The sequence below is a fragment of the Pristis pectinata genome, chromosome 5 (genome assembly GCF_009764475.1).
Source record: "Pristis pectinata isolate sPriPec2 chromosome 5, sPriPec2.1.pri, whole genome shotgun sequence".
NCBI classification, from domain to species: domain Eukaryota; kingdom Metazoa; phylum Chordata; class Chondrichthyes; order Rhinopristiformes; family Pristidae; genus Pristis; species Pristis pectinata.
Window position 1 is genome coordinate 98,872,153 of NC_067409.1, and position 23,698 is coordinate 98,895,850.

Genomic DNA, 23,698 nt, shown 5'->3' on the forward strand with positions numbered 1-23,698 from the left:
AAGGGAAAACCAAACAGGGCAGACAAAACAGGGGGAGTGGTTACCGGAAGTTAGAGAAATCGATGTTGATGCCATCAGGTTGGAGATTCTCAAGACGGAAAATGAGGTGTTGTTCTTCTAATCTCTGTTTAGCCTCATCTTGACAATAGAGGAGGCCATGGACAGATACATCAGTGTGGGAATGGGAAGTGGAATTAAAATGACTGCCCACCGGGAGATCCTGGCTGCTATGGCGGATGGAGCAAAGATGCTCAGCGAAGTGATCCCCCACGCTGCGTCGGGTCTCATCAATGTAGAGGAGGCCGCACCGGGAGCAATAAGTGACCCCAATGGATTCACATGTGAAGTGCTGCCTCACCTGGAAGGACTGTTTAGGGCTCTGAATGGTGGTGAGGGAAGAGGTGTAGGGGCAGGTGTAACACTTAACATGGTTGCAGGGATAGATAAATGCCTGGAGGGGGATTGGTGCAGAGGGATGAGCAGACAAGGGAGTCATGGAGGGAGCGATCCATGGAGGGAGAGAGGGGAGGGGAAGATATGCCCGGTGGTGGAATCCCGCTGGAGATGGTAGAAGTTGTGGAGAATGATACGTTGGATACGGAGGCTCGTGGGGTGGTAGGTGAGGACAAGGGGAACCCTGTCAAGGGGGCAGGGGTATAAGGTTAGGGCAGACGTGCGGGAAATCGAGGAGACGCGGGTGAGGGGTTCATTGATGGCAGTGGAGGGGAAACCCCGTTTGGTGAAAAATGAGAGTTGATCTTATAGTGGTGTATAAAATTATAAGAGGCAGAGATAGGGTGAATGCGCATAGTCTTTTTCCCAGGGTTGGAGAATCAAGAGCTAGAGGGCATAGGTTGAAGGTGAGAGGGGAGAGAATTAATAGGAACCTGAGGGGCAACTTTTTCACCCAGAGAGTGGTCAGTATATGGAATAGGATCTTGGATGTGGTGGAGAACAGATGCAGCGGAGACAGAGGAACTGGGAGAAGGGAATAGCATTTTTGCAAGTGACAGGGTGAGAAGAGGTGTAATCAAGGTAACTGTGGGAGTCAGTGGGTTTGTAAAAGATGCCGGTAGATAATCTGTCTCCAGAGATGGAGACAGAGGGAATCAAGAAAGGGGAGAGAGGTGTCAGAGATGGACCAAGTGAATTTGAGGGCGGGGTGGAAGTTGGTGGCGAAGTTGATAAAATTGACAAGTTCCACATGGGTGCAGGAAGCAGCACCAATGCAGTTGCCAACGTAGTGGAGTAAGAGTTGGGGAGCCTTACTGGTGTAGGTTTGGAACATGGATTGTTCCATGTAGCCAATGAAAAAGTAGGCATAGCTGGGGCCCATATGAGTGCCCACGGCTACACCTTTGGTTTGGAGAAAGTGGGAGGAGCCAAAAGAGAAGTTGTTAAGGGTGAGCACCAGTTCTGCTAGGTGGAGGAGGGCAGCGGTGGTGGAGGGGAACTGGTTGGGTTGGTTATCAAGAAAGAAGTGGAGAGCCTTGAGGCCTTCCTGATGGGGGATGGAGGTGTACGGGGACTAGACATACATGGTGAAAATAAGGTGGTCAGGGCCGGGAAACTGAAGGTTGAAGTGGTGGAGAGCATGCAAAGTGTCACAGATGTAGGTGAGAAGGGACTGAACCAACAGGGACAAAATGGAGTCAAGATACGAGAATGTGAGTTCAGTAGGGCAGGAGCAGGTGGAAACGATGGGCCTATGGGGGCAGTTAGGTTTGTGGATCTTGGGTAGGAGTTGAAACAGGCAGTGCGGGGTTAGGGAACAATGAGGTTGAAGACTGTAGATGGGAGATCTCTGGAGGTGATGAGGTCCGTAATGGTGCAGGAGACGGTGGCCTGATGCTTCTCTGTGGGGTCCTGGTTTTAAGTTAAAACATTTTTGATGCCATAGATATCGTGCAAGGCAGAAGTCCTGAAGAAGGGTCCTGACCAGAAACTTTGACCATCTGCTTTTCTCCACAGATGCTGCCTGACCTGCTGAGTTCCTTCAGCATCTTCTTGTTTTTTCATCCAGATTCCAGCATCTGCAGTCCTTTTGTTTCTCTAACATCCATGGACCTTCCACTCATGTAATATATATTGAAATCAAACTTATGTAGAATTTTTTACTACCTCAGAAGGGCCAAAGTGCTTAACATACAATAAAATAATTTTGAAAGGTAAATCTTGATCACTTAATCAAAGGTGTGATCAATGTCAAGAGGGACAGAGGCAGAGTTGAGAATGGAACTCGGAAATATGGATTTTCTGTCAAACAAATAAACAAGGCCAGACTTAGAATAAGTAGATCCTGTGAGACACTGGGGGGACGATTGCAGAATGAACAGTGGCCAGGGCTGGGGAAATCCCTACTCTTCTGTGAATAGCCTCACAGGTTCAGGATGAGGAAGTGATGTTCTTCTTGGCATTGTCTACTCTTTCTGGTGGATGTAAAAGATCCTGAGTGACAACCTGGACCATATCCAAAGTGAAGTTTGAATCCAAGCATCTAAACGTGAGAAGGAAAAGTACTTGGCCAAGACTGACAACTAGATGAATAGAAATACGAAAACCCGAGGTTCATGGCAAACACAATACTTTTTACTCTGACTTTAAACTCTTTTAAAAATGTTAACCATTCTTGGTTATCGAGTCATACAGCACGCAAACAGGCCCTTCAGCCCAACTGGTCCATGCCAACCAAGATTCCCATCTAAGCTAGTCCCATTTGCCTGCATTTGGCCCATATCCCTCTAAACCTCTTCTATCCATGTACTTATCCAAGTATCTTTCAAATGCTGTTAATGTACCTGCCTCAATACCTTCCTCTGGTAGCTCATTCCATATACTGACCACTCTCTGGGTGAAAAGTTGCCCCTCAGGTTCCTATTAATTTTCTCCCCTCTCACCTTCAACCTATGCCCTCTAGCTCTTGATTCCCCAGCCCTGGGAAAAAGAAAGTGTGCATTCACCCTATCTCTGCCCCTCATAATTTTATACACCTCTGTAAGATCACCCCTCATTCGTTGGTGCTCCAATGAAAAATGTCCCAACCTGCTCAACCTCTCTCCATGACTCAGTCCCTTGAGTCCCAGCAACAGCTTCGCAAACCTTCTCTGCACTCTTTCCAGCTTAACGGCATTTTTCCTAATAGCAGGGTGACCAAACAAAACACAATATTCCAAATGCAGCCTCACCAACGTTTCATACAACTGCAACATAACATCCCAACCTATACAGTATATTCAATGCCCTGACTGATGAAGGCCAGCATGCCAAAAGCCTTCTTCATCACCCTGTCTACCTATGATGCCACCTTCAGGGAATCATGTATTTGTACTCATAGGTCTTTTGGTTCTACAACACTCTCCAGGGCTCTACCATTGCTGTATATATTCTAATCCAATCAACTGTTTTATTCATTCCACATTTTTCCTAATGAAGTAAATATCTAAAGAAATTGTAATCACAGGAAATACTGAATGCCTGGGAGTGATAAAACTACCAACATTTGGATTAGTGGTGTGCAATTGCCCTGAGGGACCAGTCGAGTTAAGTCAGCTGTTAAGTTTCCATAAAGCATTGCTGTCCAATATGCCTTCTATTTATACAACAGATGCCTTCTGGTTATTGGAATATTTTGCGAGCATCTGCACCACTTCATTGTCAAATGTTTAGTAAAAATAGAAGGAAAGTCTCTTTTTTCTAGCCTGTAGCTTAAAATCTTTATGATCCAGACAATCTACATAATTCTCCTTCTAAGAGGCCATTGAACTCTTCTTGGCCCCTTAAAATATGTGTTACAGAATGGAGCACTGGCCTTAAACAAATGGGCCAGCTTAATATCCAGGCACATCGTCAGAAAGTCATTTATATGTTTTAGAATTATATTGTATTGGTGTTTGGGTGCATTTTTTAAATCAGCAAACACCTTAAGTAAGCATTACACACTGAAAAGTTTTTCATATTCTCAGCCAGTATGATTACATGGTTGAAATTATCTCCTTGATTACCACCCTAAATTGAGTGGACATTCTTTCCCAAACCAGACTAGAAATAATTGAATCCATTCCACAATCTCCCTTTGTACAGAGGAACGAACAGCTTTGTTGTTGTTAATCCCATGCTATAACAATACTCCACATCCACTCAAAACCATTTTAATGCTGTGAGCACATTTGCTTTAGGGACTGGTTTGGCAGTGCATGGATTTATTTCAGGTAGGGCACTTAACAACTTGCAAATTGGGGAGCTTTATATGTGCTAGCATAGGAGGCATTTAAACCAAAATGTAATAGATGAGTGTGCTAATGTACTCCAACAATAATACAGCAGCAGTACAAAATAAAATTTAATATGCAAGAAGAAATACACATGATCTGTGTTGTTCCTATGAAAAGTAGAATGCATGCCCCAAAATAGCCCTTGTCATTTTATTAGCAGCTGCCTAGTTGCCAATGTAGACACTGCAAAGAAGTGTGTACACTGGGGTTATTAGGAACTAACCTTGGTGGGAAGGATTGTTTGATTCTATTTTAAAGTAAGTGCTGCTTGTGCAAGTCTGTTGTGGACTGCAGTTTTCTTTTTGTAGGTCAAGCTAATAAATCGCTGTTGTTTTTGTTATGCTGATTCTCTGCAATGGTTCATAATGCTTACAGCTGTGCACTTGCTGATGCTGAGAAGCAATGAGCACAGCTGTTCTATTTATTTTCAAAACCGTAACTGGTGCATTGTGTCCTGCTTGGGTTGTGTTGCTTTTTCTATAGAAAGCGAATCCTGCATTAGTGATAATATGTTAAATTTATTAGAGAAAGTAAAATGAGTATCAGAATATCTATACAAAATAAAGAGTATAATTTCCATTTCCCTTCACAGTCATCATCTCCCTAGACTGTTGCACTTCATCTTGAGACCAGGTTCATTACAGCCTTCCAAACTCAACACTAAGTTCAAACAGCTTCATGTAATGATCCTTTACTCTCATTCACTTGTCCTGTTACCTTCCACTCTCACCTGGCACAATCATCTCTTTTGCCATTTAATCTCTGCTGTTGGTCTTGTTCTGTTCTCTCTTCTGGTTCCCTCTGACTCCCATCAACTCACCCCCACTCTACCTCATTGTCCAACACACTCGTCTCCACACTTTAAGACTTATTTTAGCTCCAAATATGTTTCCAGATTTGATGTGCGGTCAACAACCTAACACTTTAACTGTTCCTCTCTCCACAGATGGAATCTGACCTGCTAACCATTCCCAATATTTTCTACTTCTTATTTTAGGCTTGCAGTATTTGCAGGATTTTCCTTTTGTAACATTAGGGAAGTCATTATAATGACTCAGAAGCATAGGAAGGAGGAATACATTAATGGCCAGCTGTCATATTGAAAATACCTTCTTGAGAAACTACCCAAATTATGCTTGTCTACAATTATGCAATGACCACTCTCACACTACTTATCAACTGGGTAACAGACCACAAAGATAAATTTGCATTAGAAAGACTACACAAACAAACAATGAGGTTGACCCACAACATAAATCAGAGCGAATGAAAAACAGAAGACAAGTTTAAGTTTCAGGGTAGAGTAAGAAATCAGTTAAGGGATCTCACACAAAATTCACATAGATGAAGGTTAAACCAAAGTATGACTTCAAAATATAGAAGGAAAAAAAGACCAGAAGAAATAAATTGCAAGTAAAAAAATACATTTAAAATTAAAATAAGGAAAAAATCTTTATTTAAAGAATTATAAATGTTTATAACAACCTAAAACTTTAAAAATAAACCAGATGTATGATTGGGAATAAATGTTCTTGTGGGCTAAGAATCCAAGAGTAACTAAGCAAGTTTGAATTCTTTATATTCAACAGTCATATAACATAAAAATCTGGATCACGCACATCATATAACAAGTCTATAAATATTCAAGTTGAGTGCAGCATATTCAAATCATGCCCATTAAAAACTTCAAACTTACTGAGAGGAATGGAAAAAGGGCAAGTTTCATTTTACAGCTAATTTTGGACTTAAAAGGCAACATCACCATCAAGGCAAAACTTGGCCATTACATTATTTGCTCACAAAAATCCCAGAAACCACATTTACCTGGTAAATGCATATATTTAACTGAATTTGGAGTCTTGAACTCAATCTCGATCTAGTTACGTCTTAAAAGCATCAACTTCTAATACCATTTAATTAAAATTTGACGCCAGACATGTCAAAACTGTGGTGTTACTTACATTACCACTCCCCTGAAATTCACCTGATATAGCATGTTCAAGTGCAGAACAGCAAGTAGAACAAGTCCCAATGTATCAAATTGAGTTCAAAACAAAAGAATCAAAATGCTTAATCAGATCTAATGCAGAAAATTTCCCATTTCAGCTCAGTATCTATTTTAATGTATTTCTCATTTTAGGAATTTCTCTCTTCTTTAAATTTGATATTTCTCCACCTGAATAATCCCCTGCAGACTTGCTCCCTCCACTATTCCATCACATTGCCAGTTCCATGTTCTGACTATTCATTGGAGCACATAACCAATCACACACACAAAAATATAAGGGTATATTCCAGTTAAAAATGGCATGCCAATGGCTCAATAACCACAACTGATTGTAAAGTTAGGTTATTATGAATACAATTGTCCATGCAAGATGTACAGAGTTGCTTAATTTGGTTACAAAGATTCCACCAGATTAAAATTGGTTTTCACTGAATTTGACAGTGCCAAATTGTCTCAGCGGACCCAGTACCACCTTAGATCAATTGCACATTGACATGATTTGAATTAGATGGTATTAAAACAATGTGATAACAAACCTCTGGTCAAAGTTTAGGAAAATTGTCTCATACATTCAGTTGCTTACACCACCTGCCTCATAGGGAGGATAATGACAGAGGGCTTGTGTGATCAACGGCACTCCATGTTACCATGTTAATCCAACCCAAAATGCAGCTTTGCAGTGTAAATGGAACATCAGTTTTAATCATTCATGTTGTTCAACAGTTATGTGAAATGCTGCTTGATTTTTTCTTGAAGTCTAATTCTCCGAGTAGTCAGCATCTCAGCCAAGCGACTTAAGAGCATGAGAAATATGGTCATGGACATCACGATGACATAATGACTGATACTGTAACAAAGAGAACAATCAATTTTTAAAAAAATGATATAAAGAAACATGTTAATGTTGCACAACCACCACCAAATGTGATTAAATATTCTCGTTGCCATAAGCTTTACAGGTGACTTGGAAAATTAAAAGTAACCAAACAAGGTCAAATCTCTGAATCAGGATGGCGTCTTCCCGGCTTATTGATAGGGACTGGAGCCTCATCACTGGGCCAGATATGACCACATTATGTTTTGCATGGTCTCGCTGAACTCTTTGCTGCCTGAAATGTCTCCTACCAGCTTAGACCATTAGGATTTTTACCATTTGGTGTTAGCAGATTTCTGTTGTTTGCCATTATAGAACAGCTTCTATCAAGATTATTGTTTATGCGTTTTTGTGTTGGCTCCAGTTTGCAAGGTCTCTTCCTTCATTGCAACACTTAAATAGAGGCTGAATGAGGGAGGAAAAAATGTGTAACCCCACTGTCTCCCTCATAAATCACACTAAGTATATATTTTCTTTTATGCCTAAGGCATGTGACACAACTGCCAAAGGTTTGGTACATGAATATGATTATGTATGGTCTTTATCTTTGGTTTTATTTTTAATTAACCACTTCAGATCAAAAGGAAGATACGCTTTGAGGTCACTCCAGACATGTGTTTACAGCCCCCACTATACTTTGCATCTTAATGTGCCCATGTAATATGTGAATATATGTAAAGTAAAATGCAGAGCTGTTAAGGCTGTAGCCTCTACCAGGACATGCTCAATCAGGCATAAACTCATGTTCTAGTTTCAGTGCATAAACCAGAGTTGATAATGTCCTAAAATCCAAAGCCTTGAGAAAAACACAGCGCAGTTAGTCACTGCCCTATTAACTTTGGTTCCATTCCTTGGCAAACAGATACCAACACCATGCTGGGACTTCTTGTTGCGGTTATCGGCTGGGCCATCATCACCTGTCGAATCAGTGTAGTCAGATATAAAATTCACTGCCTACTTTGTGCTAATTGGCTATATTTTTACTTGGGAAGACGTTTTATAAATGGGCTTTGCATTATTGATCTTCAAAAAGGGCAAGGTAACAACCAGGGTCCTCATTTTCAACTATGGCTCAAACTAACCTCCCACATAAAGAACAGTCACAGACTGAAAGGTTAAAGTTAATGCAACAATAACCAACCTTTATCAGGAGAAAGATGGGGTTGGGTGTGGTGGTGCAGGTGGAGGTGGGTGTAAATAATTAATAAATATGGTTGACAAGATGTACAGGGTGCTGTTCTGTTTCTTGTAAATTTCAAAACCCCAGTATACTGGCACAAAAACAAACATCATTGTGTATATATGTCAATGCGCAGGATTCGAGAATGTCAGTGTCAGATCGCTTGAGCCAGCATCACCTAGCCAACAGAATATCGGTTATTGCCTTACTTGTGATGACTAGGTAGGTGGGCAGCACATACTTATTTGTCACAGCACTAGTATGACAAGTGTGAATTTCCAAGGGTTAAAAGAGATCAACAGATCAATTCTCCAGTTTATAGTACAGCGTGGCAAACAAGGGAGGAAAGAAGTGTGAGAAAGGAAAGAAGAGCCACTAACATAGACAAAGACTGTTGGTGCTCATCTAGCATCCTGGCACTCTCTTTATTCCTTAGCTTACAAATGCATATACAATCTAAAAATACAGAAGTAAAAGACCATTTTCAATTCAATCAAGCATTATACAAAAACAAGGGGTTTTTGACTTGTAGTTGTGAAATTAACATTTGAATGGCCCAGGCCCAGGCCCCACCATTTCAGAATTTCTAGAGACTTCATGTAATGTGAAAGTTTGAAGAGGTAACAGAGTGTATTGATGAGGGCAGGGCAGTAGATGTGATTTACATGGACTTTAGTAAGGCCTTTGAGAAGGGCAAGCTGGCAAACTAGATCTAAACTTGGCTTGGCAATAGGAGACAGAAGGTTGCTTTTGCGATTAGTTGCCTGAGGTGTCCCATGAGGATCAATGCTGGGACACTTGCTGTCTGTGATGTACGTGAATGACCTGGATCTGCATGTGGAAGGCACGATTAGCAAGTTTGCGATAACATGAAGACTGGCGGAGTTGTTGATAGTGTGGAAGTCAGTCCAAGCCTGCAGAGAAATATCGATGTGCTGATGAAGTGGACCGAAAAATGGCAAACAGAGTTCAATCCAGACAAATGTGAGGTGATGCATTTTGGAAGTACATGACCTACAATCCCATAGATGTAAATGGTTCTTTTAAAGAGTCTGTTCAGGCATGTTTGAATGGTGTCCTTCTGTGCTATAAGATTCCATGATTCTTTGCCCCTTAAAAGCCTGAGGATAAGAGTTCATTCTTTGACATTGATGCCTTTTTGTGGGTGAACAACAGATTAAAATTAATTCTTCCACCACTAAATAATATGAAAGTTGTTTCCTCCCCTCTCCACTCCTTGCAATTTAGTGTAACGGTTAACGTAACGCTTTACAGCACCGGCGACCCAGGTTCGATTCCCGCCACTGTCTGTAAGGAGTTTGTACATTCTCCCCGTGTCTTCGTGGGTTTCCTCCAGGTGCTCCGGTCTCCTCCCACATTCCCAAGACGTACGGGTTAGGAAGTTGTGGGCATGCAATGTTGGCGCTGGAAGCGTGGCAACACTTGCGGGCTGCCCCAGAACATTCTACGCAAAAGATGCATTTCACTCTGTGTTTCAATGTACATGTGACTAATAAAGATATCTGATCTTATCTGTTTTGAGGAGGTCATTTACTGTGGCCCATGTTTTCAATGAAGACAGATTTTCTAGTGACTTGTCCTTTCATTTGTTCCCAGACATGATTTAGTCCATAAGCGTTTTACAAGGGTGTTAACAGAGCTGTCATCCTTTTTAATTATTCAATTGCATGATATATAGTTGTTGGAGACAAAGCCAGAGGGTATTGCATACCCTCAATTACCCATGAATTTAGTCTTGTTGTGCCATTTCAATGGACAGGTAAGTGTCAAGCACATGGCTGTAAGTCTGGAGACACTTATAGGCCAGAACAAGTAAGAGTGGTTGGTTCTCTTCTGAAGACCATTGTTGAACCAGGTAGATTTTTAATCAGGTGTTGTCATGGTTACTGTTACTGATGCTGGCTCTGTCTTGCAGATTTATACAATTGAGTTAAACCAACTGCTGTAGTGGTGGTGGAGGGTGGGGGCTTTGAATTGAATGAGCGCTTAGATGATTTGTCCACATTTCTGGATTAACAGTATACCTGTGTAATTTGGAACGAAACTGGATCCATTATGAAACGAGTGAACTATAGATGATAAACGTACCTTGTCATGACATTTATTTCAGCCATCCTTGTCAGAGAAATGCAAAAGTCAGTGTTGACTATTGGTATCTTTACTCATATTACTGCTCAGTTTGTATTTTGCAGTGCTTTACGGAAACATTTGCTGCAAGTTCTGGAATAAATGAGTTTCTACTGAAGATGGAAATAACAGCCAAACTTAAGTTTTAAAATGTAGTATGAAGCTAAACTGTAAAAGTGATACTCACTCAGTAATAACAGAAGCTATGTTAAAATTTTCATATTGTGATAATGTTAACACTGACTTTTGTATTACTCTGACAACAGTAAATGTCTCAGTAAGGAATGTCTATAATTTATAGTTCACTCACTTTAGTGAGCTATGTTTAAAAAGAGAACAGGATTTGGGGACTAGGTGGCATTTTAGCACTAAACACTCATTTCTGGGAGCCACACTGGCTGCTGTCTCCTGTCTGCCGACTGTGAAGGTTTTTACTGAATAAAGAACCAGACCTTGCTGACTTGATCCCCCCCCATTCAGAGCTGCCATTCACAGTTCATGCAGACCAGCTGTAAAAGCTGTGAGAGATCTTTTGATATCTTTGGTGCTCAGAAATTTTAAAAAATTATTATGATTAAAATAAATACTTTACAACCTCTAATAATGCCCATTTTAAAGAAAAGTTTACCTGGAACCAACTACCAATGTTTATAAATTATTAAAAATGTGAAATTTATTTTTAAACCATTGTAACTTCCCCTTTGCAAGACTTCAGGTTGGGAGGCAGTCTCCTTATAAACTATCGTGGTCTTGAATTTTGAGTATCTGGTGAAAAAAGCAGTTTCTCACCTTAAATACTGGTAAGTTGCAGCAAGGCTGGGTTCTGTCAAAGGACTTCATCTGGAGTCCACTGACAGTGCATACTTGCGAATTCGGTCCCGGACTTACTGTTGTTTAAATAGCTAAATGGTAGCAGTTCCATTCCCAACATCCAACATTAGTCAGCAAGGTCTGGCCCAAGATTTGTTGCCTGATGGTTAAATTACTGGATTTACAATCCAGAGCTCTGGACTGATAATCACCTGACATTGAGTTCAAATTCCACCATGGCACCTGGAGTATTTAAATTCAGTTAATTAAATAATCTGGATTTTAAAATATCCCTTATGGCTAGACATAACATTGTCATCATATGCAGCCTTTAAAAAAAAGGACAACGAAGGGAAGGGAACCTGCTTCAGTACTGGGTCTGACACGAATGGGACACTGGAGTAGCAGCAAGGTGGTTGATTCTGAAGTGGCCTAGTAAGCCAGCCAGTTCTATCAAACCACTGAAATTAAACACAGACCTACAGCAGTTCAGGAAGACATGCACCAATACCTTCTCAAGGGCAGTCAGGTATGGGCAATGAATTCTTGTATTGCCAGTAAGGGTTGCTAATAAATGCTGACCTTGCCAGTGATGGCTGCATTGAATAAATTAGTTTAAAAAAAACTTGATTGCGGGTCACAGGAAGGGTGGATCGTTGTAAAATTTTGGAATTGAGTTTATGTGATCTGTTGAAGAGGATTGCATATGGTCTTCCCCTGTTTCTGATTGAGGTGTGCCAAGATTTCATCAACACTAAGCAACACTGGTAGCATAAATGAAAACTTCCGATAAGTATTTTAACTTGAGTTCGGCACAGGGAAAGCACATGACTCTGAAATCCCATACAGATTCTCCTAGTCTTTCAATGTAACTTCAGTTGAAAGCTGGTTAAAGATTCATTGCTTTAAGAACTTGCTTAAATTCTTAGCAAGTTTAAGAATTAGAAATTTAAGAAATAGCTTTAAGAACTTGTAGAAAATTTCAGGGCCTATCCCTTTATTTAAAGGTCACTTTTAATTTTGGTTGCATATTAGGTCCGTTACAATGGTACTTCATTGCTGTGCTTTGTTGACTATTAAACTACTTTGCCTAGTTAGCATTTAAATTTATCTGTGCAAATCGTACTTCACAATTTGCTGAAAGCCAAATACAGACTGTCACTCGTTTTAATTTACTCTGTTTTAGTAAATGGTAATCAAGTCCTACAAGCTGTGCCAACAGGATTGTCACCACACCCCATTTTGGAGACGGTAATTAAAGCTGCTTTTAGCCACTGGATCAAGAGTTGACATGTTTAACAACGACTATGTATCTTAATAACACATTCAAGGTCAATTCAGCCCACTAAGCTTGTTAAATTTTATCAGGTGAGTTTGAGGGAAGTTTAGATTAAGCTTAAAACCCTTGTGCAATATTGATTTTGAGTGATAGAGTGAAATGTGTGATATCATCATAAATGCCTGTCATGTATCCTACTCAGATTTTATTTCCATTAAACTATTAATTTAATATCATTGCTCCCCCCCCCCCCCCCAAGCCACTTTGATTTCTGTAACATTTGGAGGGCGAAGTATTACAGCAGGTTTTACTGCATGTGCCCCGTTGGACTCTCTCTGCAGGTTCAAGGAAGCAACTCTTTATCTTCACTGACCCCTTTGCAAGGTTTCAATGGACCCCCATAGCATGCTCACTACCTGTGCAGCTAAAAAGAACAATCTTCACTTGCATTTCCCATGCAGAGTAGCACCAATCATTGGGGAAGAAGCATAGTTCTCAAAAATAAATGAGTTCAGACTGTTCTAGGATCTTACCCAACTTATGTTGAATCTATCCACATCTCCCCCCCTCCACCTGAGATACGGGCTGGGAGGTGAAAAGGCCATAACAATAATATTCATGGAGTTCTCTGTACTGGGCCGCCCATTGAGCAGCTTGTAAGGAAAATGAACTGGAAAGCTCTGACTCATTATATTATGAACTCCAGACTTGTGTCTACCATAAGCACAAACGCTAATTAAAGTCACAGAATCATACAATATGGAAACAGGCCATTCGGCACAACTTCTCCATGCCAACCAGTGGGCTTCCTTCTATGTTAGTCCCATCTCCCATCACTTGGTCCATATCCTTTTCCTGTCCTGACCTTAACATTTGTCCTAACCAGAAATCCCATTTAGCCACCATTCCTGTTCTTGCTGACCTAAATTGGCTCTAGATTTAGCAGTGCATCAATTTTAAGATCGTCATCTTTGATTACGTCTCACCACCCCCTCCCCTCCTTTTCAAAACTTCTCTGTATCTACATTGCTTTAAGACCTCTGTACTTATTCAACTCTGGCCACTTTTGCTCCAACACTGGCAATTATACTGCCAAGATTTCAAATGTTTAAATTCCCACTCTAAACTCCCCACCTTTTTCTCTTCCCTTTCCTGCCTTAAGAGGTTCCTAAACCTTTTGACCTCTTACCTTTTTGACCAAGTATTTAGACACTTGTCCTCATATTTTCTCATGTGGCTAAATGTAAAATTTTGTTTGATAATCAATTGTGAAAAGCTTTGTGATTCTTTTACAGTGCTAGAAGCACAATACAAATGTGAGCTGTTGATTAGTGTCATCCTATAGGGAGGCTGGTAGTCTCGGTCTTTGTCATGCACCAAAACTGGAGTCATTAGTTCATAACGTGTACATTGGGTTGAAGTGGAGTGGGGTTAAATCTGAAGATGTGGAAAAAGGGAGCTGTATAGCACAGACAAAAGTAGAAAAACAGTATCGTTGCTACCACAAACTGTTAATGCTAATTAATTACAGTATATCTTTGTTAATGAATTATTGGCATCATGGCAACTATAGGTATATACAGCATAGCTCTGAGATGGAGAAAGGGCCACATCTCAACACACAGGTTTAGTTAACTGGCTAAAACTAAACACAGAGGGCAGACTCTTATTAATTCAGTCGAGTGAAATGTTTTCTGCATTTACTTTTGCTTGCAAATGTTATAACAAAACTCAGGCTCTGGGATGTTGCAAGTCAATAAAGATAGAAAAGTCATATACAGCTAATCAAATTTAGTGTTATCATTTATTGTGTTAATAAGCTTTGGTAGTTAAGATATTTTAGGTACAGATGTTATTCTAAAATCACTGCCGAGCTTCTTAGAAAACTGCACTACACTAAATGTCACATAGCCATTTAACAAATCATAGCAGTAACTCCAGATGCGTAAGGTTTGAAGGCTGCAACCTTAATTTCTCTCAGAGATCTTATAAACTGCTACAATCAATTCAGACCTGATTCATATCAAGACTGGTTTTAGATTCTATGAGGAGCAATCCAGTCCCCTTTCGTGTTTCTGATGTAACTCCACTTACACAAGTGCCAAATCTACATCATCCGTAATTAACATAAGCATTGTCAATACATAGGTTGCTACATGCTAATCTTTACAAAGTAATCAGGCTTTTTACATGGATAAACAGATTTGCAAGAAAAAGAAATGCTTATCAACCCATACCCTCATGTTTATATTATTGTGGTACAATACCTGGCTGACAAGGGATCAGATGTTAATCAGGAGGGATCAAGTCTAAGAGATTTGATGATGGGTATCTTACAAAACATGCATGTGTGCACATTATATAAAAAAACAAAAACATCAGCAGTACATTGAACTAATTCGAAAATTCACCCACCTTGTTCCAATATCCAGCCAACTTCCATTGTCTTTAACCAAAAAGAAAAAATGCTGCAAATGCAAAGGTACGTATCAACTACAAATGTCAGAAATGTCAGCCATTGTAAAAAGCAAAAAGACTTTTTCTTTCACTAAATTATACTGTACTAAGAAAACTAGTGTCTTTTTCAAAATATTTTTACTCAGGATCACAGCAACATAGCTTTCCTAGCCCACATCTCCTTGCATTGCTTTGTTAGTTATACTAGCAAGTGTGGTGCAAATCAAATTCATGACCAGGTCAGGGTATTCTGTGCTGTCATGCATCAACATTTCCTCGACTCTGTGAATCATTCTGCCAACACCAGTACCCTTCCCCAGTCCCTGCCCCACCCTCCCAATGGAGAACCTAAGCACAGTCCTCCTGCCTGCTCAGGAGCTCTTTTCAAACTGCAACAGGATTTTCAGGTGGAAGGGAAATAAATTCACGTTTCTCATGTTTGAAAACAATTTTTGAGTGTTTTTTTTTATAAACAAATATCCTCACTGAGATCTACTCTATATCTGACATTTCACCGGATGCATTTTTTATAGTCTCAGTTTAAGCCCCATTAAAAATTGAAAAGCACCTGATTATACGTGCTCAAATGTGTCATGTCTGATGGGCACGAACAATGGGTATTGAGCTCAGACATTAGTTTTCATACTCGAAAGAAGACATTTTTGGTGCAAAGTCAGGATTCTTTTGGGACCCAGATTGCACTTTAAATGATTTCCACCCACTATGTTTTCAGGGTACATTTCAACATAAGCCACAAGAAAAAACTAGCATAATTTTACACTGAAAGGATAAGTGTAGAATGGGATGCACATTTGGACCCGACTTACTTAAAAGTTGTGTCCAAAGTGGAAATGTAAGCCCTCCATATCATGCAAATCTGACCAAGAGTGAGTGACCAAGTTTTCTCCCACTCTGTGCAGTTTTAATTTCCATCTCATTTTAGTATTTGAAGTGGACTATAGACATCAGAAACCACTCTGAATGGGCCTTCTATGTTAACAGAAGGGGTGGAAGAGAGGTCTTCAGTAGATTAAAGGACAGGTACTAGCTCAGTAGTACAACCAATAAAGTACATTGGAAATGGGTAGACGGGGCACAGTGCCAAATCGTACAAGTCATTTATGTTTACTCAATGCTGGATAAAGTTCAATGATTTAATGAGGTCAAGGAAGATAACAGGAGTGAGCCACTTCCTCTGAGAATGTATTGCACCATATAAGCGTACCACAGAGTATTGTGTGTTCTAGTGCTGTAATTGCTTGTCATTACTGCCCACTCAATGCCCATTATATTCCTAGCTCTCTCTTTTGAATATTACTTTACTCGCATCATTACAATTGCTTTGCATGGAATGAAATTACCCCTGTCATTCATCTGCCATCACATTCATTATGTGTTGTTAACGTACATTTTTTTGTAACCTTTTTTTGTCTCCTTCTTCCAACAGCTACAGCGGTGGCAGTGACATGAAGAGAAAGATTTTGATGGTCATCGGTAAAAAATGTGTTACTCGGATACTGTGTATAAATGTACGAGACTGCAGATGATCAGGATTTGGTAAATCCATGCGGGTTGGTGGGGGATGGTCAAATCAACCACAGTGGTTTAAGTGAAGAAGTCAATCAGCAGAATGGACAGTGCAGGGCAGATGCTTCAATGAAAATGTTGGTCACCATGGACCATGTGGTCAATTAAAGAGGCACCTGCATCTGAGGTGCCACTGAGGCAATGAGTGTAGAAACAGTCTGTGCTTCTTTTACGGTTGCACACCCTACTGAGTTCTAGAATGGCAGAATACAATCCTCAAGCCTCTGAGTCAGAGGGTTTTGGGTTCAAATCCCACTTTTCAGCACAGAAATCTAGCCTGACACTTCAGTGCAGACCTGAGGAAGGAATGCCCTGTTAAAGGTGCTGTCGTTCAAGTAAGTCTTTACACTGAGGTGCTGACTGGTCTCATAGATGGTTATAAATGACCCCATCATTGTTCTTGAGAAAGATTCCAGAGAAAATTTCCCTGCTGTTAAAACCAGTGCCTGTCCTTCAATTAACTAAAAGAGGTTTGTTTATTATCACATTGCTTTTTGTGGGACCCCTGCAGATATTTGTGTTTTTTTACATTGCGTCAGTGAGTACACTTCAATAAGGCACTTCATTCACTGCTTTGGGACATCAGAAATGGATATAAGGAGTCCTAAAGAAGTTCACTTTGTCGCATACATGACTGACTACACCTTTTCATGGATAAGGCACTGTATCTGAATTTATTCAATGCTGAGCAAAACAAAGCAAAATATGTAGGTATTACCTAAAGTAGTAAGTTCTCTTTCACTCGATTTCATTACATAATGTTATTTGAAAATTAATTTATGAAGGCAGCTGTTTATTCACATACTAACAGCGACTCACCAAAGCCATGATGTCGGAGATTAAAAGAACAATCAGAAAAAGACTATTGGAAAAAATGACAAAAATGTGTTAAGGATTCACAGTTAAACACATTATTTCAAGCAACAGATCAATAAGTGTTACCAAAAGCATCTTATATAACATACATAGTTACTTGGTGTACCTGTTTGATGACAACTGAGTTGAAACTTGAATACTTTCAAATGCACACATCACGATCACAAAAGGAATTAATATCTGCATAAAATTTAAAAAATGTTATTGGTTCATGTTCTGCAGGAAACCCCATCACATAATTACTACCCAGATAAATACAAATTCATTACAAAACTTTTGGTGTAATAGATCATGATCTTCAAATTAAGATTTAGGTACAATGCATAAATCAAGTCAGAAACCAGAAAAGAAAATTTGGGAATTGTGGTCATTCCAAGCACAGCTTCATGATAATTTTTGCTGCACTATGTAATGACATCAAAGGTTGCCTGCTTCACTTTTTGACAACCAGAAGCAAAAGCTGAGTCAGCAGATAGCTCAAGAGAAATCATGTTCCTTCTTAATTCAAGGAAACTTTCAGTGGCAAAAAGGATAGTGGATGATATCTGATATAAAAAGTTAAAGCCTGTTAGATTGTAATCCTGGTTAGTCATGAGTTACTGTCAACATTGCAATTCCTCAGAGCAGTTCAATTCTACTATGCTAGGTAATTATGAAAATGTAAATATGATTTTTAATGTTCCTTTAATTTCCACCTAAGTGTTTTGTATTTATGCCTAAATAGGGCCTGGTTTGCTGATTAGAACGATTGGTCTTCTCACCTCTTGGGTCATAAGGTTGTATGTTCAAGTCCCACTCCAGACACTCGAACACAAAATATAAACTGGCACACCATGCATGATAATAACAACATGCTTCATTGTCTGAGATGATGCCATTTGGATGAGATACTAAAGAATCATCTGTTCACTCAGTTGGGAGTCAACAAACCAACCAATAACATTATTTAAAAATTGTCATCACTACTGCAGTGCAGGAAATGCAGCAGCCAATTTGTACATGGCAAGCTCCCACAGACAACACTTTGATAAGGGCTCCACATTTTAGTGATGCTCATTCAAAAGCAGAATATTACAGATGCTGGAAATTGAAAATAAAAATAGAAAACGCCAAAAATACTCAGCAGGTCAGGCAGCATCTTTGGAAAGAGAAGCAATGTCAATGCTTCAAGTTGATGGCCCTTACTACAAACTGAACATTAGTCATTCACAAATTAAAACCACCAGAACAGATTATTTGACCATCATCACATTGTTTGTAGCATTTTGCTGCACAGAATTGGTTGTCATGTTGCCTACATTACTGCTGTGATCAGATCTCAAAAGGGCTTACTTGGCTGCAAAAAGCCTTTGGGCTTGCTTTGATATGCACAATACAAATATTATATTCTTTGTTTAACATAATCCTGTGGAATAAATTTTAAGGAACATATTTAAATGTTGACAAAGGAGAGGCATTGATGCAGAATTCAAAATCAAGCACAACTTTTAAATAAAAAGGGTATCTTTTTCCCTGAAGAGACAGGCAATTAAATAATGCACCTTCTATATGTACCAAGGTCTCTGACTTTGTCCGCAAAATTTATATGAAAAGTACTTAGCAAAATTTTTTTGTATGCACTGGATTTGAACACAGGGAGCTGGAGCAAAAGGCCAGTTTCTAACTGTTATGTCATCTAGTCTCCTGGAAAACAAAATCGAACCTGTCAAAGGAAATATTAATGATTTTTTTCAGCGTATGTGAATCTCTTACATGTGACTGGTAATAATCACCCACATCAAAATATTTTTAATATTCATTTTTGTCAACTTTCAGAGAGCTTAACCAAATAAAATATGAGCACTTTTTTCAAAAATTATGCACCAAAAAAATTGCAGCTGCCCAGAGCAATGAATGATTTCCTTAAAGCCCTGCCACATTAGCGGTGGAATCTTTGGATTTGGAGGACGAAACCAATGACAGATTTTGATCAGATACTACATCCTGACCTGTTGACGGGCACAGACTGAATAATGCTGAATAATGCGTTGTTAAAGGACAACTCATCTTTTTTTTAAAAGCAAACACAGGAGTGGGTTTGTCAATAGCCGAACCACAAAATGCGAAGGGTTCAATTATGCAGTGTTGGAATGCCAAGAAGTATAATAAAATCCCCATTAATATTTCCTTAAAGGGCACACCACTTCCATGAGGAGTGACAGAGGTTATTCCAAGGGATAAACTGGTTACTTTTGAAGGAAATCATTAATCTTTTATAACAAAGTCTGTCTTTCAAATAGTATTCTCGGAGAGACAGTCAGAATGTAAAATATTGAAGGCCAAAATACAAACAAATTAAAATGTTACAGCTCAAGCTTCGGTGTTCTTTATTTTGGCAGAATAAATAGGTTTAAATGATGACTGACAAGTCACCAGACCTTCACTTTTAAATAATAAGTAATTAATTTCAAGAATTGTGAGGATGAATTTACAATGGAGGAACCCTGACCTGTCCACTATTGTAATTGCAGAAATCAAGGGAAAGTGCCCATTTTTTGCCTATTTTTACAGTTCTACTCATGTTGCAGAACACAAGACAGAGAAATGCACCTTCTCTGTATTTTAAAATCATCACTCAGCTGTGCTATGAGTGACACATCAGTGAACAAAGTGAAATTATGCAGTAAGTGGATGATTACGAGAGAACAGAAAGGAAAAAGAATTGAAGATGTCCCCAAACTAGTTGGGAATAATATACATGCATAAAACAATGACAAATGGAATTTAATGCAGACAGTACTGCACATAGAAAGGAGTATAATCCATACAGTGTAGGAACACCTCAGGATCAAGTTTAAAAGGATCTAAGCATCTAATTGGACATAATGCTCAGCACAAGGAAAGAGATGCAACACGTGAGCTTTTCTGCTGGAGAATTGAGCATCTTATAAAGATAGTCCAGTGAATGCAATGGCTAAATCCATTACAACAAGGCAGATTCTCTGTTTAAAATTAAGGCTTGTTTGAATCTGCTGGTTTTTAATTACTTAAATGAGTGAAATTCAGGACTTGCATGTGAATGCTGAAATTAACTGTCACAACATGCAGAGAAAATGCCATTTTAAAATCTAATTACTCTAACTATTGCCCAGCTTTCATGAAAGGTCATGGACCTGAAATGTTAGCTTAGTTTCATTCTTTCTTCAACTGAGTTATTTCGAGCATCTTCTATTTGTATGCATTCCTATCTTACCCTTTTGAACTACAGGATTTGCCAAAGCACTTTACAACAAGTAAGTACTTTTGATGTGTGGCGGTAATTATAGGAAATGGCACAACCAACTTGCACACAGGTTCAGGAGTGTTAGTTCTCTTTGCCTTTCCACAACTCTGTGACAATGGTCAATAATCTGTTTTAGTGATACGGACTGAGGAATAAATAAAAGCCAGTTCACCGGGAAAACTTTCTTGAACAGTGCCACTGGAGAGGACAAGAGACATCTCACCAAAACAAAAATACTCCTAACAATGCCACAGCATCTCAAGACTGCTCTGCAGAGGGACTTGTACCTTCTCACAGAAGCAGGCAGGTGATCAACTAAGTCATAGCTGATACTATATGTCCACATTTATAAAGGAATCCATCTGTGTAAACTTCTCAAGTTTTGTTCATGATGATGCTGCCATACTTTCAGAAAGAGATAGCACCAGGAAAGTTGCAAACTACCAGAGGTTGCTTCCTTTATGGATAAAGGAATGCATTTCAGGGAAAAAAAGTAACACAAAATAGAAACAGTGCCAAGATTACTAATAAATGACATGAATATGAGGAAGTTCTTTTCACACAGAATGCCTAAAATATTGTATGAACCTGAAGCAGAGGAAAACAGGTAAAAAGCTTGAAATAATTTAAGAGACAAGTGGATTCTGCAATGGGGAAAGAGAGACGGCTGGATGAATTAAAATCAATTGCGTAACCCATCTGATATGTAACTGTGGTCAATAAAAATTCAGTATGACCTTTCACAATCCACAAAAACAGATTTTTGTACACTTGGCTGACTATACCAACCTTCCACATCATTAATGCTCCCATTGCAAAAGGGTTAAAAACTGTCAAGAAGCAGTAGACAGATGCAGGATCAAAACTGGAATGAGATGATGAAGGATAAAGCTGTATTAGTAAACACATTATTCTGTTCTTCCAAATTCCCTCCCATCCTCTGCAAATGCAGTACTGAATTTTTACATTTTTGTTTTACTTTTTATATATATTTTCTAAATATCCAATTCTAAATGCTACGAACTAGACATGCAGAGTCAATGCAATTCTGTTATTAATTAAATTCAAGAATTTTATGCTTACAGTGTTGAACACTGCAAACCTTTTCTTGTTACAATCAATGTTAACCATACACAGAAACTCTCTTAAAAAATAACCTGGATTACCTGTTTATAGATGCTATATTTCCAGTGCCAAAGAAAGCTGTCACAATGAAGAAAATCTGTAATTTCTCAGGTAAGGAAAACCCAAAGTGAGAAAATGCAATCCACATGGAGCAATTCTGTTTGTTGTCTTTAAGCTAGAGCTACATCACACATTAATTAACTACTAGCCTTTGAATTATATCAATAGACAAGTTACCACAGATCAGCCAATGACATTTTCACATCTCTGGATTAATTCAAATGCGACCAGGAGTCCAAACTGGTGAATTTGAGTGAATGAGAATAGAAGGACTTCCACAGGGGTTAAACATACCACATCTAACCTACTGCGTCACTTAAATATGATGAGACATTACTTAAGATGTACTTTTTAAACTTATTTACAGAGTAGACCCAAGGTACAAAACTTTTAATGTGAAAGCCTCAAAAGCAAACTGATTACAGGACACCTCAAATTAGAACCCAATCTTGTGCTCAGGCAATAGGCAAGTACTCCCAGTATAGCTATCTAGATACAGATCATGAGCAGAAGCACTGGCAGATTCTTTGAATGTCAATTGCAGCACAGACTGAAATGAGCAAATGTAGCACTAAGCCAGGTTATTTGTGATCCCTATAGCTCAGTTATTCAAAATACAATTACCGTGAACTACAGGGGATACCTGTCCAATCTCTTCAGCAGAAATAGGGGCAAGTGGCAAATATCTCAGCAGCACAAAGGTGAGGCACATTGCAAATTTCAGCCCCAATATTCTGGGCATCTGCTCACCACCAGAGGTGAATGGAAGTCACAGTCATGTAATTAGATGGAAGCTGATCCACCTTCAATTTACAGATAAGCTCCTTCAAGTATGGGACTGGCCATCATATTACTTGAAGATTCTAAACGGGTATCTCACCTACTCCATCAAGAGGAAAATCAGAGTGGTGCCAAGCTTCTCTAAGCAAAACCATGAGCTCTATAGAAAGCTGAGAAGTCCTAATCCTTCCTTAAAATAGAAAAAGGGCATTTAAAAAAAAGTCAATGACTATCTCCAGAAGTCTTCATACTTATTCTGAGCCACAGGTATAGCTGCCAAATGGCTGTCAGGTCTGGGCAGGCAAGTGTTTTATAAGAATGACAAAGCCATTATTGGAGGAATTTCAGAGGCAGCCCACAAGCTGCCCCAGAAATACCCACTCAACAGGGAGATACATCTCTCCTGAAATTATCCAAAGCAAATTTGCCAGAATTACATTCCATCCTAAGTTCCAGCCCCAGATGGGGACTATCCCTAATTCAGCACAGTAATGCTCATTTGTTGTTGTACTGATCTTTAGCTTTACACTGAAGTGAACTTCTGAGCTTTGGATATTTCTTTGCAGTTAAAATTGAAAACGAAATCAATTAGAAATCAATAACTCTAAATAACACAACAAAATCCTGAAAATTAAAAGTTTAAAGGATACAAAAAAATAAGATCGTCTTATATCATCTAGTCTGAGTTGTCGAATCTGTGTGGTGTCAGCCTTCTGGGCAAAATCCATTTGGGGCAGCTGTTAGAATGAAAACACATTTAATGACAAGAGAAATGCCTGAACTCTTCATTAACTATAGTATAATTATTCTCCCACATGACATGTGTCCATATTATCAGAGGTATTTGGTGAAGGAATGAATAATTGCTGTGTCTCTTTCAAATAATCACAAGATTGAAATACAATTGAGGAAGGCCACTCAATCCTTCTTGCATCCTCCATCCAGAATGGCTAAGGACTTGCTTTCCTTTCTATCAGTGCA

General features: G+C 39.2%; 1 protein-coding gene across 4 annotated transcripts in view; it reads right to left on the reverse strand.

Annotated features, from left to right (window-relative positions):
• Positions 1-5,704: 5,704 nt before the first annotated feature.
• pign (phosphatidylinositol glycan anchor biosynthesis, class N) overlaps positions 5,705-23,698 on the reverse strand; it is a 107,894-nt gene continuing 89,900 nt past the window's right edge. The window contains exons 23-29 of one of the 4 annotated variants that reach the window (XM_052016783.1): positions 23,368-23,454; positions 21,919-21,974; positions 21,542-21,617; positions 17,597-17,670; positions 17,434-17,476; positions 14,986-15,038; positions 5,705-7,126 (exon numbers count right to left, since the gene is read on the reverse strand). In XM_052016783.1, coding sequence (XP_051872743.1) covers positions 7,003-7,126; positions 14,986-15,038; positions 17,434-17,476; positions 17,597-17,670; positions 21,542-21,617; positions 21,919-21,974; positions 23,368-23,454 — 513 coding nt within the window. In that variant the 3' untranslated portion in view covers positions 5,705-7,002. Of the gene's footprint in view, positions 7,127-8,856; positions 9,248-14,985; positions 15,039-17,433; positions 17,477-17,596; positions 17,671-21,541; positions 21,618-21,918; positions 21,975-23,367; positions 23,455-23,698 lie in introns of those variants that run through there. The other 3 variants (XM_052016785.1, XM_052016786.1, XM_052016787.1) reach the window with 3 other exon arrangements.